General features: G+C 41.1%; 1 protein-coding gene across 9 annotated transcripts in view; it reads right to left on the bottom strand.

The window, feature by feature from the left end:
• The window catches only part of LOC139757219 (ATP-dependent RNA helicase DHX30-like), a 203034-nt gene that overhangs the window by 123710 nt on the left and 59076 nt on the right, over positions 1–20248 (bottom strand). For 5 of the 9 annotated variants that reach the window (XR_011714551.1, XM_071677402.1, XM_071677394.1 and 2 more), the window contains exons 3-4: positions 4269–4365; positions 1661–1827 (exon numbers count right to left, since the gene is read on the bottom strand). The exons of 2 other annotated variants lie outside the window; for them this stretch is intronic. Coding sequence is in view for 5 of the 7 variants with exons in the window: in XM_071677402.1 (XP_071533503.1) it covers positions 1661–1827; positions 4269–4365 (264 nt within the window). In the remaining 2 variants the exon portion in view is untranslated. The remainder of the gene's footprint in view (positions 1–1660; positions 1828–4268; positions 4366–20248) is intronic. 2 more of the 9 variants (XM_071677435.1, XM_071677468.1) reach the window with 2 other exon arrangements.

The following is a 20248-nucleotide window of genomic DNA, read 5'->3' as shown; positions in this document are numbered from 1 at the left end:
TCTCCTCTTTTTCAACCTCTGCATCTTCCACTTGACCTCCTGCCTCTTTCTCTTATACATCTCCTATCATTTGCACTCCTTCCCTGTAAGTATTGTCCAAAAACCTCTCTTTTCTCTTTCACTAGCAACTTCCTTTCTTCATCCCACAAATCACTGACTTTCCTAATCCAGCAGCCCAAGGCTGTGTTACTTTCAGTACAAGGGAAATGTAGACTCCTTTAGAGTGAAAACTCTTTGAAAAGACTGCATTCCCTATGATACAACCTTGCCAAAGAAAATGTTTTCACTCACAGCATAACCTTATGCTGATAGAGACCAATAACATGTAGCACATGACAGCTCAAGATGGGATGTGAGCAAGTGCAGCCTTTCTTCATCTGTTCATGGCACTATCTTGTGAACATGGAAAACAGCAATCAGGCATGAAAATGAACATGTGTGTGTGTGTGTGTGTGTGTGTGTGTGTGTGTGTGTGTGTGTGTGTGTGTGTGTGGAAAGGGTGGTACTCAGGGAAGCAGTGCTGGCATGTGAAAGAGAAGTTTTAGCTTGTAAACGGTCAGTTGGAGGGGGTAGGCTGGCAAGAAATGGAAGTGAGTGCTGGAAAGACAAATAAAATGTTGCTTGTGAAAGAGATAAGAGAGGTGTATGGGTAGTGCTTAAAGAGAAAAAGTGAAAATAATTGGGAGATGTACAAAATAAAGTAGTAGAAGGTCTAAAGTAAGGTACATGGGTTGAAAAATAGGATAAATGAGGTGGGGTGAGTGAGTATCAGTAAACTTCAAGGAGAGTAAGATGATTTGGAAGGAGGTTGCGAGAGAAAAATGAAGGAACAAATGGGAAAATCGGTGAACAGGGCAAATGAGAAGTGGTAACAGGAAGTGATAAGGTGAGGAGATGGAGTGAGTATTTTGGACTGCTGAATGTTTGTTGATAGGGTGGCAGATGTAGGGTGTGTGGGTCTGGAGGTTTGCCAAGTGAGTCACGGAAAGTGGTATGGTGAAGAAAGAAGTGGCGAAAGCCTTGCCTAAGTTTAATGTGACATGGCACTTGGAGTCGATGGTATTGCAGTTGAATCTTTTAATAAAGAGGGAGACTGTGTTGGTGACTGGTTAGTTAGGACTATTAACATGTATATGGGTCATGGTGAGGTGCCTGACAATTAGCAGAATGTATGTATAAAGTCACAGTATTAAGGCTGAGTGTTTGAATTAAGTTTGATGAGTGTACTAGCTAAGTTGTATGGGAAGCGGTGATTGAGAAGGTTAAGGCATGTACAAGGCATCATACAGGAGAGGAGCAATGTGGTTTAGGAGTGGTAGAGGACGAGCATATCTGGTGTTTGCTTTGAAGAATGAGCATGAGAAATACTTAAACAAACAGAAGGATTTGTACGTGGTACTTATGAATTTGGAGAAAGCATAGAGGTGCCTTCAATAAAGTTAAAACTCACATTGCTGACTGTCACCAGTCAACACCTCAAGACTACATATACATATCTGATCAATTTACACAGAAGAATTATGATACCATCACCTGTCATGTTCACTCAAAATGTTTGTTTGACATCTTCCATCAGGTAATCACTGTTAAAATGCTTCATGTGACATAAAATGTATAACAGAAGAAAGTAATATGCAAATTAGAAAGTAAATGTTCATACCATTGTAAAGCATTTCAGCAGCCTTCACAACTGCTGCTAGTTCAGCATTCTTTTTATTGAAGCCATAACCATAAAAAGTGATAGGTTTCGGCCAATTGATTACAAAGGAACACTGAAATACTAACTGATGACTGATTCTTCCAACAGCTGAGGTCATTTGTTCACACCTGTTGAACAAAAGAGTACTTAGTACTATTCAAATTCCTATGACGAAAGAAATACAAGTGGGTGACAAAATTTCATATGCAAAATCTGTAGGCAATATTCATGTACATTCAAAGCCAATTATTGGTACATAATACTTAACTACATACTAAGTGTGTGCACATATGGTTGTTCATCTTTTCCTGATGCTATCATGAGAAGGCAGTAAAAGCAATCAAAAATAATCCAACCTGGCTGGCTCATCACCCTAACCCTTGATCCCTGAGGTGCATTATTCATAAACCAACAGCATGCTTTCAGTGACTTCAACCTAAAAGAAAGAGCCAAACTACTCCTAACTCATAACCTCTAATAGCCAACCTCTCCAGACATTACCATTTGCACACTTACATTGCATATGCAGACCACTTAGTGCACACTACACAAACTCTCCTTTGACCATTTATCTATCCTAGTTACAAATCATCTACCTAGCTTACTCACACAACTACCAGAAAACCATGCACAAAGTACAAGAAAGTAGATTAACGAGGGTTTACATTACAATTAAATCTAACCTCTGGAAATTCGCCTTCACTAACTTCAAATCCCTAAACTATTCAATTACATATTTCATTAATACCATCAACCAAGGCACTATAAAGCACAAACCACACAGACAAAGAAAGCAGCATAACACAAACTTCCTACAATCTACAACCTTCTAAAGCAAAAAAACATTCTCAACTAAACTACTCCCCATCAGTGCACACAACAGAAAAATTCCAAATCTTAAGCACAACCATCACCAACCTAATTATTGAAAAGTAAACAAAAACCTGGCACTTCTTTCTGAACATGATTAACCACAAGACCAAATATATATGTATGTATATATGCGTGTGTGGGTGTTTATGTATACACGTGTATGTGGATGGGTTGGGCCATTCTTTCGTCTGTTTCCTTGCGCTACCTCGTAAACGCAGGAGACAGTGACAAAGCGGATGGAACCATGGAAGCAGATGTGAATCATAGGGTGGGGGAGGGGGCGAAAATTCTGGGAGCCTTGAAGAATGTGTGGAAGTCAAGAACATTATCTCGGAAAGCAAAAATGGGTATGTTTGAAGGAATAGTGGTTCCAACAATGTTATATGGTTGCGAGGCGTGGGCTATGGATAGAGTTGTGCGCAGGAGGGTGGATGTGCTGGAAATGAGATGTTTGAGGACAATATGTGGTGTGAGGTGGTTTGATCGAGTAAGTAATAATAGGGTAAGAGAGATGTGTGATAATAAAAAGAGTGTGGTTGAGAGAGCAGAGGAGGGTGTTTTGAAATGGTTTGGTCACATGGAGAGAATGAGTGAGGAAAGATTGACTAAGAGGATACATGTGTCAGAGGTGGAGGGAACAAGAAGTGGGAGACCAAATTGGAGTTGAAAAGATGGAGTGAAGAAGATTTTGAGTGATCTGGGCCTGAACATGCAGGAGGGTGAAAGGCATGCAACGAATAGAGTGAATTGGAACAATATGGTATACCGGGGTCGACATGCTGTCAATGGATTGAACCAGGGCATGTGAAGTGTCTGGGGTAAACCATGGAAAGTTCTGTGGGGCCTGGATGTGGAAAGGGAGCTGTGGTTTCGGTACATTGTTACATGACATCTAGAGACTGAGTGTGAACGAATGTGGCCTTTGTTGTCTTTTCCTAGTGCTACCTTGCACACATGAGGGGGGAGGGGGTTGTTATTTCATGTGTGGCGGGGTGGCGATGGGAATGAATAAAGGCAGACAGTATGAATTATGTACATGTGTATATATGTATATGTCTGTGTGTGTATATATATGTATACGTTGAGATGTATAGGTATGTATATGTGTGTGTGTGGCCGTGTATGTATATACATGTGTATGTGGGTGGGTTGGGCCATTCTTTCGTCTGTTTCCTTGCGCTACCTCGCTAACGCGGAAGACAGCGAAAAAGCAAAATACTTATAATAATAATAATAATATATACACACACATGTACAAAATTCATACTTGATGCCTTTATCTATTCCCGTCACTACCCCGCCCCACATGAAATGACAACCCTCTCCCCCCACATGCACGCGAAGGTAGCACTAGGAAGAGACAACAAAGGCCACATTCATTCACACCCAGTCTCTAGTTGCCATGTATAATGCACCAAAAACACAGCTCCCTTTCCACATTAAACAGAAAACAAAAATATATCCCTTAACAGACTCTGAAATTTTACATCATGAATGAGAATTCATCTTCAGTCAATTGACTGAAAGGAGTACAGCCTCATTAAGGAACTTTTCTCCCAAAAGAAATATATAATTTCCCTGCCCCTGCATGAAGTGTAGCTTTGAAGGTGCAGGAGACTTTTAAAAGGAGTCAAGGAATTACATAATCATAATATTACAGTTTTAATACTTTAATATGTAACAGATCTTACTTTACCTGTATATGGGATCCAGATTAGTTGATATATTTTTAAACATGTTCTTTACAGTTGACTTTACATCAGGAAACATTCGGAGAATGCTCTTCTTCTGTTCTGAAAAAAAATATATGTATATATTTCTTTCTTTCATACTATTCGCCATTTCCCGCGTTAGCGATGTAGCGTTAAGAACAGAGGACTGGGCCTTTGAGGAAATATCCTCACCTGGCCCCTACTCTGTTCCTTCTTTTGGAAAATTTAAAAAAAAAAGAGAGGGGATATTCCCTCAAAGGTGCAGTCCTCTGTTCTTAACGCTACCTCGCTATCGCGGAAAATGGCGAATAGTATGAAAGAAAAAGAAAGAAAGAAATCCTCCCCTCCTTGTATTTTACCTTTCTAAAAATGGGAAACAGAAGGAGTCACGCGGGGAGTGCTCATATGTGTGTGGATGTAACCAAGATGTGAAAAAAGGAGAGATAGGTAGTATGTTTGAGGAAAAGAACCTGGATGTTTTGGCTCTGAGTGAAACGAAGCTCAAGGGTAAAGGGAAGAGTGGTCTGGGAATGTCTTGGGAGTAAAGTCAGGGGTTAGTGAGATGACAAGAGCAAGGGAAGGAGTAGCACTACTCCTGAAACAGGAGTTGTGGGAGTATGTGATAGAATATAAGAAAGTAAATTCTCGATGTGTACGTGTAGGAGGAGAGGAAAGTGATTGGTTCTCAGTGAATGTAGGTTTACGGCAGGGGTGTGTGATGTCTCCATGGTTGTTTAATTTGTTTATGGATGGAGTTGTTAGGGAGGTGAACGCAAGAGTTTTGGAGAGGGGGGCAAGTATGAAGTCTGTTGGGGATGAGAGAGCTTGGGAAGTGAGTCAGTTGTTGTTCGCTGATGATATATATATCCCTGGGGATAGGGGAGAAAGAATACTTCCCACGTATTCCCTGCGTGTCGTAGAAGGCGACTAAAAGGGAAGGGAGCGGGGGGCTGGAAATCCTCCCCTCTCATTTTTTTTTTAATTTTCCAAAAGAACGAACAGAGAAGGGGGCCAGTTGAGGGTATTCCCTAAAAGGCCCAGTCCTCTGTTCTTAACGCTACCTCGCTATCGCGGGAAATGGCAAATAGTATGAAAAAAAAAAAATTCTCGATTAATATGGGTAAAACTGAAAGTTGATGGAGAGAGATGGGTGATTATTGGTGCATAAGCACCTGGGCATGAGAAGAAAGATCATGAGAGGCAAGTGTTTTGGGAGCAGCTGAATGAGTGTGTTAGTGGTTTTGATGCACGTGACCGGGTTATAGTGATGGGTGATTTGAATGCAAAGGTGAGTAATGGGGCAGTTGAGGGAATAATTGGTATACATGGGGTGTTCAGTGTTGTAAATGGAAATGGTGAAGAGCTTGTAGATTTATGTGCTGAAAAAGGACTGGCGATTGGGAATACCTGGTTTAAAAAGCGAGATATACATAAGTATACGTATGTAAGTAGGAGAGATGGCCAGAGAGCATTATTGGATTACGTGTTACTGACAGGCGCGCGAAAGAGAGACTTTTGGATGTTAATGTGCTGAGAGATGCAACTGGAGGGATGCCTGATCATTATCTTGTGGAGGCTAAGGTGAAGATTTGTATGGGTTTTCAGAAAAGAAGAGTGAATGTTGGGGTGAAGAGGGTGGTGAGAGTAAGTGAGCTTGGGAAGGAGACTTGTGTGAGGAAGTACCAGGAGAGACTGAGTACAGAATGGAAAAAGATGAGAACAATGGAAGTAAGGGGAGTGGGGGAAGAATGGGATGTATTTAGGGAATCAGTGATGGATTGCGCAAAAGATGCTTGTGGCATGAGAAGCGTGGGAGGTGGGTTGATGAGAAAGGGTAGTGAGTGGTGGGATGAAGAAGTAAGATTATTAGTGAAAGAGAAGAGAGAGGCATTTGGACGATTTTTGCAGGGAAAAAATGCAATTGAGTGGGAGATGTATAAAAGAAAGAGACAGGAGGTCAAGAGAAAGGTGCAAGAGGTGAAAAAGAGGGCAAATGAGAGTTGGGGTGAGAGAGTATCATTAAATTTTAGGGAGAATAAAAAGATGCTCTGGAGGGAGGTAAATAAAGTGCGTAAGACAAGGGAGCAAATGGGAACTTCAGTGAAGGGCGCAAATGGGGAGGTGATAACAAGTAGTGGTGATGTGAGAAGGAGATGGAGTGAGTATTTTGAAGGTTTGTTGAATGTGTTTGATGATAGAGTGGCAGATATAGGGTGTTTTGGTCGAGGTGGTGTGCAAAGTGAGAGGGTTAGGGAAAATGATTTGGTAAACAGAGAAGAGGTAGTAAAAGCTTTGCGGAAGATGAAAGCCGGCAAGGCAGCAGGTTTGGATGGTATTGCAGTGGAATTTATTAAAAAAGGGGGTGACTGTATTGTTGACTGGTTGGTAAAGTTATTTAATGTATGTATGACTCATGGTCAGGTGCCTGAGGACTGACGGAATGCGTGTATAATGCCATTATACAAAGGCAAAGGGGATAAGAGTGAGTGCTCAAATCACAGAGGTATAAGTTTGTTGACTTCATACTTGCCCCTCTTTCCAAAACTCTTGCATTTACCTCCCTAACAACCCCATCCATAAACAAATTAAACAACCATGGAGACATCACACACCCCTGCCGCAAACCTACATTCACTGAGAACCAATCACTTTCCTCTCTTCCTACACGTACACATGCCTTACATACTCGATAAAAACTTTTCACTGCTTCTAACAACTTTCCTCCCACACCATATATTCTTAATACCTTCCACAGAGCATCTCTATCAACTCTATCATATGCCTTCTCCAGATCCATAAATGCTACATACAAATCCATTTGCTTTTCTAAGTATTTCTCACATACATTCTTCAAAGCAAACACCTGATCCACACATCCTCTACCACTTCTGAAACCACACTGCTCTTCCCCAATCTGATGCTCTGTACATGCCTTCACCCTCTCAATCAATACCCTCCCATATAATTTACCAGGAATACTAAACAAACTTATACCTCTGTAATTTGAGCACTCACTCTTATCCCCTTTGCCTTTGTACAATGGCACTATGCACGCATTCCGCCAATCCTCAGGCACCTCACCATGAGTCTTTTTTTTTTTTTTTTTTTTCTTTTTTTTTTTTTACTTTGTCGCTGTCTCCCGCGTTTGCGAGGTAGCGCAAGGAAACAGACGAAAGAAATGGCCCAACCCCCCCCCCCATACACATGTACATACACACGTCCACACACGCAAATATACATACCTACACAGCTTTCCATGGTTTACCCCAGACGCTTCACATGCCTTGCTTCAGTCCACTGACAGCACGTCAACCCCGGTATACCACACGACTCCAATTCACTCTATTTCTTGCCCTCCTTTCACCCTCCTGCATGTTCAGGCCCCGATCACACAAAATCTTTTTCACTCCATCTTTCCACCTCCAATTTGGTCTCCCTCTTCTCCTCGTTCCCTCCACCTCCGACACATATATCCTCTTGGTCAATCTCTCCTCACTCATTCTCTCCATGTGCCCAAACCATTTCAAAACACCCTCTTCTGCTCTCTCAACCACGCTCTTTTTATTTCCACACATCTCTCTTACCCTTACGTTACTTACTCGATCAAACCACCTCACACCACACATTGTCCTCAAACATCTCATTTCCAGCACATCCATCCTCCTGCGCACATCTCTATCCATAGCCCACGCCTCGCAACCATACAACATTGTTGGAACTACTATTCCCTCAAACATACCCATTTTTGCTTTCCGAGATAATGTTCTCGACTTCCACACATTTTTCAAGGCTCCCAAAATTTTCGCCCCCTCCCCCACCCTATGATCCACTTCCGCTTCCATGGTTCCATCCGCTGACAGATCCACTCCCAGATATCTAAAACACTTCACTTCCTCCAGTTTTTCTCCATTCAAACTCACCTCCCAATTGACTTGACCCTCACCCCTACTGTACCTAATAACCTTGCTCTTATTCACATTTACTCTCAACTTTCTTCTTCCACACACTTTACCAAACTCAGTCACCAGCTTCTGCAGTTTCTCACATGAATCAGCCACCAGCGCTGTATCATCAGCGAACAACAACTGACTCACTTCCCAAGCTCTCTCATCCCCAACAGACTTCATACTTGCCCCTCTTTCCAGGACTCTTGCATTTACCTCCCTTACAACCCCATCCATAAACAAATTAAACAACCATGGAGACATCACACACCCCTGCCGCAAACCTACATTCACTGAGAACCAATCACTTTCCTCTCTACCTACACGTACACATGCCTTACATCCTCGATAAAACCATGAGTCATACATACATTAAATAACCTTACCAACCAGTCAACAATACAGTCACCCCCTTTTTTAATAAATTCCACTGCAATACCATCCAAACCTGCTGCCTTGCCGGCTTTCATCTTCCGCAAAGCTTTCACTACCTCTTCTCTGTTTACCAAATCATTTTCCCTAACCCTCTCACTTTGCACACCACCTCGACCAAAACACCCTATATCTGCCACTCTATCATCAAACACATTCAACAAACCTTCAAAATACTCACTCCATCTCCTTCTCACATCACCACTACTTGTTATCACCTCCCCATTTGCGCCCTTCACTGAAGTTCCCATTTGCTCCCTTGTCTTACGCACTTTATTTACCTCCTTCCAGAACATCTTTTTATTCTCCCTAAAATTTAATGATACTCTCTCACCCCAACTCTCATTTGCCCTTTTTTTCACCTCTTGCACCTTTCTCTTGACCTCCTGTCTCTTTCTTTTATACATCTCCCACTCAATTACATTTATTCCCTGCAAAAATCGTCCAAATGACTCTCTCTTCTCTTTCACTAATACTCTTACTTCTTCATCCCACCAAGGGAAGTGAGTCAGTTGTTGTTCGCTGATGATACAGCGCTGGTGGCTGATTCATGTGAGAAACTGCAGAAGCTGGTGACTGAGTTCGGTAAAGTGTGTGAAAGAAGAAAGTTAAGAGTAAATGTGAATAAGAGCAAGGTAATTAGGTACAGTAGGGTTGAGGATCAAGTCAATTGGGAGGTAAGTTTGAATGGAGAAAAACTGGAGGAAGTAAAGTGTTTTAGATATCTGGGAGTGGATCTGGCAGCGGATGGAACCATGGAAGCGGAAGTGGATCATAAGGTGGGGGAGGGGGCGAAAATCCTGGGAGCCTTGAAGAATGTGTGGAAGTCGAGAACATTATCTCGGAAAGCAAAAATGGGTATGTTTGAAGGAATAGTGGTTCCAACAATGTTGTATGGTTGCGAGACGTGGGCTATGGATAGAGTTGTGCGCAGGAGGATGGATGTGCTGGAAATGAGATGTTTGAGGACAATGTGTGGTGTGAGGTGGTTTGATCGAGTAAGTAACGTAAGGGTAAGAGAGATGTGTGGAAATAAAAAGAGCGTGGTTGAGAGAGCAGAAGAGGGTGTTTTGAAATGGTTCGGGCACATGGAGAGAATGAGTGAGGAAAGATTGACCAAGAGAATATATGTGTCGGAGGTGGAGGGAACGAGGAGAAGAGGGAGACCAAATTGGAGGTGGAAAGATGGAGTGAAAAAGATTTTGTGTGATCGGGGCCTGAACATGCAGGAGGGTGAAAGGAGGGCAAGGAATAGAGTGAATTGGAGCGATGTGGTATACTGGGGTTGACGTGCTGTCAGTGGATTGAATCAAGGCATGTGAGGCGTCTGGGGTAAACCACGGAAAGCTGTGTAGGTATGTATATTTGCGTGCGTGGACGTATGTATATACATGTGTATGGGGGTGGGTTGGGCCATTTCTTTCGTCTGTTTCCTTGCGCTACCTCGCAAACGTGGGAGACAGCGACAAAGCAAAAAAAAAGACTGGTTGTTGACTGGTTGGTAAGGTTATTTAATGTATGTATGACTCATGTTGAGGTGCCTGAGGATTGGCGGAATGCGTGCATAGTGCCATTGTACAAAGGCAAAGGGGATAAGAGTGAGTGCTCAAATTACAGAGGTATAAGTTTGTTTAGTATTCCTGGTAAATTATATGGGAGGGTATTGATTGAGAGGGTGAAGGCATGTACAGAGCATCAGATTGGGGAAGAGCAGTGTGGTTTCAGAAGTGGTAGAGGATGTGTGGATCAGGTGTTTGCTTTGAAGAATGTATGTGAGAAATACTTAGAAAAGCAAATGGATTTGTATGTAGCATTTATGGATCTGGAGAAGGCATATGATAGAGTTGATAGAGATGCTCTGTGGAAGGTATTAAGAGTATATGGTGTGGGAGGAAAGTTGTTAGAAGCAGTGAAAAGTTTTTATCGAGGATGTAAGGCATGTGTACATGTAGGAAGAGAGGAAAGTGATTGGTTCTCAGTGAATGTAGGTTTGCGGCAGGGGTGTGTGATGTCTCCATGGTTGTTTAATTTGTTTATGGATGGGGTTGTTAGGGAGGTAAATGCAAGAGTTTTGGAAAGAGGGGCAAGTATGAAGTCTGTTGGGGATGAGAGAGCTTGGGAAGTGAGTCAGTTGTTGTTCGCTGATGATACAGCGCTGGTGGCTGAGTCATGTGTGAAACTGCAGAAGCTGGTGACTGAGTTTGGTAAGGTGTGTGGAAGAAGAAAGTTAGGAGTAAGTGTGAATAAGAGCAAGGTTATTGGGTACAGTAGGGTTGAGGGTCAAGTCAATTGGGAGGTGAGTTTGAATGGAGAAAAACTGGAGGAAGTGAAGTGTTTCAGATATCTGGGAGTGGATCTGGCAGTGGATGGAACCATGGAAGCGGAAGTGGATCATAGGGTGGGGGAGGGGGCGAAAATTCTGGGGGCCTTGAAGAATGTGTGGAGGTCGAGAACATTATCTCGGAACGCAAAAATGGGTATGTTTGAAGGAATAGTGGTTCCAACAATGTTGTATGGTTGCGAGGCGTGGGCTATGGATAGAGTTGTGCGCAGGAGGATGGATGTGCTGGAAATGAGATGTTTGAGGACAATGTGTGGTGTGAGGTGGTTTGATCGAGTGAGTAACGTAAGGGTAAGAGAGATGTGTGGAAATAAAAAGAGCGTGGTTGAGAGAGCAAAAGAGGGTGTTTTGAAGTGGTTTGGGCACATGGAGAGAATGAGTGACGAAAGATTGACCAAGAGGATATATGTGTCGGAGGTGGAGGGAACGAGGAGAAGAGGGAGACCAAATTGGAGGTGGAAAGATGGAGTGAAAAAGATTTTGTGTGATCGGGGCCTGAACATGCAGGAGGGTGAAAGGAGGGCAAGGAATAGAGTAAATTGGAGCGATGTGGTATACCGGGGTTGACGTGATGTCAGTGGATTGAATCAAGGCATGTGAAGCGTCTGGGGTAAACCATGGAAAGCTGTGTAGGTATGTATATTTGCGTGTGTGGACGTATGTATATACATGTGTATGGGGGGGGGGGTTGGGCCATTTCTTTCGTCTGTTTCCTTGCGCTACCTCGCAAACGCGGGAGACAGCGACAAAGTATAATAAAAAAAAAAAAATAATATATATACATATATATATGTTCTTTGAAAGTGGCAATTCATTTCACTGAAAATATCTAAAAATAACACTGTACATTAACACATGAAAAATATTACATTTCTTGTCTAACCTACTGTACAGTTTAAGAAGGGAACATATATTCATGGGGTGTCATCTTGAATTTTTTTCAAACTGTTTTTAAGCTTCATACTGTCTACATTCACAGTTTTTTCATTTAGTTTGTTCCAGTTATCCACAACAACTGGCCTTTTTTTAACATAGATAAACGACTCAGGAGAGCAAAACACAGTCAAGCTAACAAAGGAACTAGGAGAGACTGAGAGCATGAGGGGTTGGCTGTGGGAGGTGGGTCAATGCAGGGGTAATCTTAAAGTGAAAGGGACCTGAGGGGCAAGGCACCCAGTTCGAACACAATAAAGGTAGCAGTATAGGATGGATAGGACCTTGGTGGTAGGAATCCTTGGGGAGTAGCTGTAACCTCACTGGAAGAGCAATTAGCAAAGGTCAAGTAGGGTCAGCTGGGGACAACTCAGGCAGTATAAGTAGTGAGTCACTAGAGCTACAGATCAACTCTCAGGTAACTTTTAGGAATAAGGCTAGTAGGGTCCAGTGTGGGGATGGTCAGAATAAGGTGGCGAACCCAAAACAGATGGACAACTATCTCTCTCTTGCTACTGCACACACAGACATTAACAGTCAAAATACAAACATGCATATTGACGGTAAAAATAAGGCAAATTCAGTACAGATATCAACTCCAAGGAAAATAAGGTTAATATGCACAAATGACCAGAGCATCATTAAGAAACGCGATGAACTTATATCTTATGCAGTTACCAAAAAAGCAATTATTGCAATCTCAGAAACATGGGTAAACTCTGAGAAAAAACACAATCGCAGAGTTAGCAATACCCGAACACTAACTGTTTGCGGAAGATTACTTATGTAGGGTAGGTGGTGGAGTTCTGATCTACGCTGATAATCTAAAAACTATTAATATAAACAAAGTAAACATACACATTCATGACTCTATACTGACATTACCAACAAGTTCAAAAGTAAACTATGTCTTGGCGTTATTTACATACCTCCTAAGCAAAAAGAAGACAACAATAAGATGCTATACAATGAAATCAAAACTATAGTAAACAATAAAGAGGTTATAATAGTAGGAGACTTCAACAACAGTCTGAACATAAACTAGGACACCTTAACAGGAGACTGGGAGGGAGCGAGACTAATGGAACTAATTGAAGATGCTTGTCTAGAACAGTTACTAAAAAACTAGAGGAAAAAACATTCTTGATCTTGTCCTCACCAGTGACAAAAACTTAATCAAATCTTGCAAAGTAGGCAGGAGTTTGTTAAACAGCAATCACACTTTGATTAAATCAGATGTAAATGTACATTATGAAATAAATGACAAACTCTTGATCTCACATTAAAAGCACGCAAATTCTGAAAACATTAGAAATTTGCAGTACCAACTGGTGGACAAAACTTCTTGACATTCACACAGTAGAGGAAATGTGGAACAATTCTAAAAACACACTACTTGAGATTGAAAATAAATATATTCCACAAATCATGAGATAAACTGCAATATTTCAAAACCAATAAGGATGGATAAGAAAACAGACAGACTAATTTGCCAAAATAAGGAAACACATATGAAATTCAAATCAATGGGCACTGATGAAAATTGCCAGGAATGAATCAAAATCTACAGAAAGTGTAAGAAGGTCATAAGACAGTAAATGCGAGGAAGAAAAAAGAATTTGCTTCAACTTCATATTCACAATTGAAGAAATATCTCGAATACCAGAACCAATGAAAATGTTTCAAGGATTTGATGAAGGAGAGTTGATGGTTAGAGAAATAAAGAACTCTGCAGTATTTAAATACCTGGACCAATTAAATCCTAAAAAATCCAACAGTCCAGATAACAATTAAATCCTAAAAAATCCAACAGTCCAGATAACATACCTCCAAGATATCTAAAAGAGGTCAGGAGAAGCTGATATACTCCATAATAAAAATATTCAACAAAACTCTATCGGATGGTCAGGTACCAACTGACTGGAGACTAACAAATTTTACTATAATACATATATATAAAAAGGAGACAAAAAAGTGTGCCTTGAACTACCGCCCAATTAGCCTTATGTCAGTGTTAGATAAAACACTGGGAAAATAATTCAAAATAAAATTGTCACGTTTCTAGATCACAAAATTATGTTCAACCAACATGATTTCCGCAATAGAAGATCCTGCCTGACAAATTTGCTGGAATTTTTTAATGTTATCTATCAGAAGTGGGACAAAAAAGTACCATTTGATGTGATGTAGTTAATTTTGATTTCTAAAAGGCTTTTGATAAAGTACCTCACGAGACTTTTACGTAAACTCAAAGCACACATAATTGATGAAGAATTCTGTAAATAGATCAGAGACTTGCTTATCAGCAAGAAAAAGCAGTGTGTTGTATTAAACAATGAAGCCTCAGACTGACTAGACATAATGAGTGTGCACCACAGGGGTCACTCCTAAGTCCAATTCTTTTCATAATATACATTAATGACCTAGAACTCGGTCTCGCATCTAAGATCTCGAAATTTGCTCACAATACTAATCTTGGCAGTAGAGCTGTAAACTGGCAGGACTGCAAAATCATTCAAAGAGTTCTTAACATACTAGCAGAGTGGTCACACAGATGGTAAAAAAAAGTTAACGTAAACAAGTGTAAAGTTATGCAATTTGGAGACAAGAATATATGTTACAACTACAAACTATTCGGAAACTTTCTAAATAAAGTAAATGAAGAAAAGGACCATGGAGAGGTCCTTAGCAACAATCTGAAGAACACTAAACAATATCAAGCAGCAAGTAAGAAAGGCAACCAAATGTTAGGTTTCATAGCCAGGAACATAGATTACAAGACACCAGAAACAATTATCACACTTTATAATTCCCTTGTAAGACCACATCTTGAATATGCGGTCCAGTTTGGTCCCCAAACTATAAAATAGATGAGGATAAATTACAAAAAGTACAAAGATGTGTGACAAAATTGATCCCATTCCTTAGAAATATGGCATAAGAGGAGAGGCCAAAACAATTGGATCTCTTCTCCTTAAAATACATAGACTTTGTGGCAACTTAATCCAAGTATTCAAAATTCGATAAAGTGAATCATGAACATCTTTTTGAAATACAAGATAATATGGTTACCAGGACAAATGGAATTAAACTCAAAGCTAAAAGATGTGGTATGGACATGGGAAAAAGCTTCTTTTCCTACAGGTGTGTTGAGCACTGGAATAAGATACTGTCAGATGTGGTGAATGCTAAGGCTATAAATTTCTTCAAAAGTCGTTTAGACAAAATTTTATAAATTCAAGTATACTCTGAGAAAAATCCCTGAAATAAACAGCATAAATGACAACAGTAATGGGCACACAAGAAAGCTAATGTGCAGCAGAAAAAAAACTGCTAAGCAGAATCATATTTCTTGTCCAGTTAAACTCCTTTTTCTTTTACCCGGCAACCCAGTCATGGGCCAATCAGGCCTTCTGTTTTTTGTCTTTTTCATGTAAACTCAAGTTAACAGTATTACTATAAAAGTACTTCATATCTTTTCTAACTTCTTTCTCACTCAGTTTCCTACAATGTCCTCTTCTGATTCATTTTTGCTAATTTCTAAATCATATCTTTATACTGTCAGTCTGCTTCAGAGGCTTAAAGAGCGATCATTATCTCTAATGAATTTCTCCTCTCCTACAGGTAGGGCAAATTCACGGCCAAAATCCTCTCCCGGCAACTTAGCTTCCTTTATTTCAGCCATGAACTTTTAGCTCTCCAGTGGACCTTGGTGTATTCTTGGAGTAATCTTCTAACACCAAAGCTTGGGCTAAGTCCAAGCTGCTCCCTTGGGTCACTGGTTGACTAGGCTGTTGAAAACCAAAGCCCACAAACCCATGACAGCCTGGCTACTCTGGTACATTTTGTAAATGTCCATCCTGAGTCTTTTCTTATATTTCCCCATCATGTACCGCACTGTTTCTGATGGCTGCAGGCAATGTGTTGAGAGGTCTAGGGCCTCAAGACGTTCAAGGTAGTAGCACCAACAAACTGTAGGTTGAACACCAAGCTTTCTAGGAATATTCAAATGTGAATATAGATATACCTCTCCTGTTTGTGCTTTAGAGAGTACAGCCTCACTGATTTCTGTCATTCTGAGTACTTCAAACCCATTACTATTTCAATAAGGGCTGTAAGTCAGCAAATTTTGCCCATCTTGTAAGGCATTTTAGTACAGTGCAGTATTCTATTCCTGCATTTATTTGTGTCTTGTTAGGTGTCATCAACGGTTTTCCCTCTGTTGTCTTGAAGATCTGCAAGATCCATCCCACCATCTTTTTGGAAAGGGGAAACTATTGCCTTGTTCACTGAAGCTATGGTCATCAGACATAATTGCTTCAAAGTCTTTCATGTTATTTAATTGTGATATGATGGTGTCTCTGCCTGTCTATGGTGCCTTCCAGATCAATTCCCATTTCGATGTTTCCCATTTCTATATTTGTGTCTGTGTTTGTGATGACAGAGATGCTGAGTGAGTTTTTCCATTCATCATAAAGCTTGGGTATTGACTCAGTAAAATTTTCTGCTTTGGCTATGGAAGAGGCCTCTGGAATATAATTTTCTTGGCATGGGCTTTTGACTGCTTTTGTTTTACTAGAGTTTCTATTTGCTCATGAAAAATGGATTCATCATATAATGACATGTAACAGACAGCAGCCCTTTTAGGTATAGGGTGATCAGTACACAGTAAAACAGGCTGTCTGGTATACTGGATCAAAATTCAATGTTTATGAAAGAAGTAACAAATGACAATGTAGAAAATAGTTAAAAAACAAAGAAAAACTGGAATAAGGCAAGTACAGAGAATTCTTTGTGGCTTAATGGTCATATGAAGCCAACAGGAGAGCAATGTACTTGTTTTACAAATAAAAGGAAGGTTCACTGAAAATGCACATTTCAAAATGATATTTCTTATCAAACATGCATGCATCATTATACAGAAAGGAAGAATAACTAAACTAGAAAGTAAATAATAAAAGGAAAAAAGAATCAAAAGTCAGTAGTCTACAAAAAGGAGGCCAGAGAGGGAATGGTGCTATAAGCAACTGCCAGCACTACAAAATTATTCACTGGTACCTCCAACAGGTATTTTCAGTTGAAAAAACATGAAACCTTCTTCAGGAAACAGTTATGCTATACAAGAAAAAAAAAAAAATAGATGCACTTCATCTTCCACCCATATCCCTATGGGGAATGATCATGAGGGGAAAGATGCATGACATATGGAACAATGGAAATATGGAATAAAGATTTTTTTTTTTTTTTTTTTTTTTTTATACTTTGTCGCTGTCTCCCGCGTTTGCGAGGTAGCGCAAGGAAACAGACAAAAGAAATGGCCCCCCCCCCATACACATGTATATACATACATCCACTCACGCAAATATACATACCTACACAGCTTTCCATGGTTTACCCCAGACGCTTCACATGCCTTGATTCAATCCACTGACAGCACGTCAACCCCGGTATACCACATCGCTCCAATTCACTCTATTCCTTGCCCTCCTTTCACCCTCCTGCATGTTCAGGCCCCGATCACACAAAATCTTTTTCACTCCATCTTTCCACCTCCAATTTGGTCTCCCTCTTCTCCTCGTTCCCTCCACCTCCGACACATATATCCTCTTGGTCAATCTTTCCTCACTCATTCTCTCCATGTGCCCAAACCACTTCAAAACACCCTCTTCTGCTCTCTCAACCACGCTCTTTTTATTTCCACACATCTCTCTTACCCTTACGTTACTCACTCGATCAAACCACCTCACACCACACATTGTCCTCAAACATCTCATTTCCAGCACATCCATCCTCCTGCGCACAACTCTATCCATAGCCCACGCCTCGCAACCATACAACATTGTTGGAACCACTATTCCTTCAAACATACCCATTTTTGCTTTCCGAGATAATGTTCTCGACTTCCACACATTCTTCAAGGCCCCCAGAATTTTCGCCCCCTCCCCCACCCTATGATCCACTTCCGCTTCCATGGTTCCATCCGCTGCCAGATCCACTCCCAGATATCTAAAACACTTCACTTCCTCCAGTTTTTCTCCATTCAAACTCACCTCCCAATTGACTTGACCCTCAACCCTACTGTACCTAATAACCTTGCTCTTATTCACATTTACTCTTAACTTTCTTCTTCCACACACTTTACCAAACTCAGTCACCAGCTTCTGCAGTTTCTCACATGAATCAGCTACCAGCGCTGTATCATCAGCGAACAACAACTGACTCACTTCCCAAGCTCTCTCATCCCCAACAGACTTCATACTTGCTCCTCTTTCCAAAACTCTTGCATTTACCTCCCTAACAACCCCATCCATAAACAAATTAAACAACCATGGAGACATCACACACCCCTGCCGCAAACCTACATTCACTGAGAACCAATCACTTTCCTCTCTTCCTACACGTACACATGCCTTACATCCTCGATAAAAACTTTTCACTGCTTCTAACAACTTTCCTCCCACACCATATATTCTTAATACCTTCCACAGAGCATCTCTATCAACTCTATCATATGCCTTCTCCAGATCCATAAATGCTACATACAAATCCATTTGCTTTTCTAAGTATTTCTCACATACATTCTTCAAAGCAAACACCTGATCCACACATCCTCTACCACTTCTGAAACCACACTGCTCTTCCCCAATCTGATGCTCTGTACATGCCTTCACCCTCTCAATCAATACCCTCCCATATAATTTACCAGGAATACTCAACAAACTTATACCTCTGTAATTTGAGCACTCACTCTTATCCCCTTTGCCTTTGTACAATGGCACTATGCACGCATTCCGCCAATCCTCAGGCACCTCACCATGAGTCATACATACATTAAATAACCTTACCAACCAGTCAACAATACAGTCACCCCCTTTTTTAATAAATTCCACTGCAATACCATCCAAACCTGCTGCCTTGCCGGCTTTCATCTTCCGCAAAGCTTTCACTACCTCTTCTCTGTTTACCAAATCATTTTCCCTAACCCTCTCACTTTGCACACCACCTCGACCACAACACCCTATATCTGCCACTCTATCATCAAACACATTCAACAAACCTTCAAAATACTCACTCCATCTCCTTCTCACATCACCACTACTTGTTATCACCTCCCCATTTGCGCCCTTCACTGAAGTTCCCATTTGCTCCCTTGTCTTACGCACTTTATTTACCTCCTTCCAGAACATCTTTTTATTCTCCCTAAAATTTAATGATACTCTCTCACCCCAACTCTCATTTGCCCTTTTTTTCACCTCTTGCACCTTTCTCTTGACCTGCTGTCTCTTTCTTTTATACATCTCCCACTCAATTGCATTTTTTCCCTGCAAAAATCGTCCAAATGCCTCTCTCTTCTCTTTCACTAATACTCTTACTTCTTCATCCCACCACTCACTACCCTTTCTAATCAACCCACCTCCCACTCTTCTCATGCCACAAGCATCTTTTGCGCAATCCATCACTGATTCCCTAAATACATCCCATTCCTCCCCCACTCCCCTTGCTTCCATTGTTCTCACCTTTTTCCATTCTGTACTCAGTCTCTCCTGGTACTTCCTCACACAGGTCTCCTTCTCAAGCTCACTTACTCTCACCACCCTCTTCACCCCAACATTCACTCTTCTTTTCTGAAAACCCATACAGATCTTCACCTTAGCCTCCACAAGATAATGATCAGACATCCCTCCAGTTGCACCTCTCAGCACATTAACATCCAAAAGTCTCTCTTTCGCACGCCTGTCAATTAACACGTAATCCAATAACGCTCTCTGGCCATCTCTCCTACTTACATAAGTATACTTATGTATATCTCGCTTTTTAAACCAGGTATTCCCAATCATCAGTCCTTTTTCAGCACATAAATCTACAAGCTCTTCACCATTTCCATTTACAACACTGAACACCCCATGTATACCAATTATTCCCTCAACTGCCCCATTACTCACCTTTGCATTCAAATCACCCATCACTATAACCCGGTCTCGTGCATCAAAACCACTAACACACTCATTCAGCTGTTCCCAAAACACTTGCCTCTCTTGATCTTTCTTCTCATGCCCAGGTGCATATGCACCAATAATCACCCACCTTTCTCCATCAACTTTCAGTTTTACCCATATTAATCGAGAATTTACTTTCTTACACTCTATCACATACTCCCACAACTCCTGTTTCAGGAGTATTGCTACTCCTTCCCTTGCTCTTGTCCTCTCACTAACCCCTGACTTTACTCCCCAGACATTCCCAAACCACTCTTCCCCTTTACCCTTGAGCTTCGTTTCACTCAGAGCCAAAACATCCAGGTTCCTTTCCTCAA

This window comes from Panulirus ornatus, chromosome 2, assembly GCF_036320965.1.
Source record: "Panulirus ornatus isolate Po-2019 chromosome 2, ASM3632096v1, whole genome shotgun sequence".
Classification (NCBI taxonomy): Eukaryota; Metazoa; Arthropoda; class Malacostraca; order Decapoda; family Palinuridae; genus Panulirus; species Panulirus ornatus.
Note: the sequence above shows the minus strand (reverse complement) of the source record. Positions and strands in the feature narration are given on the sequence as shown.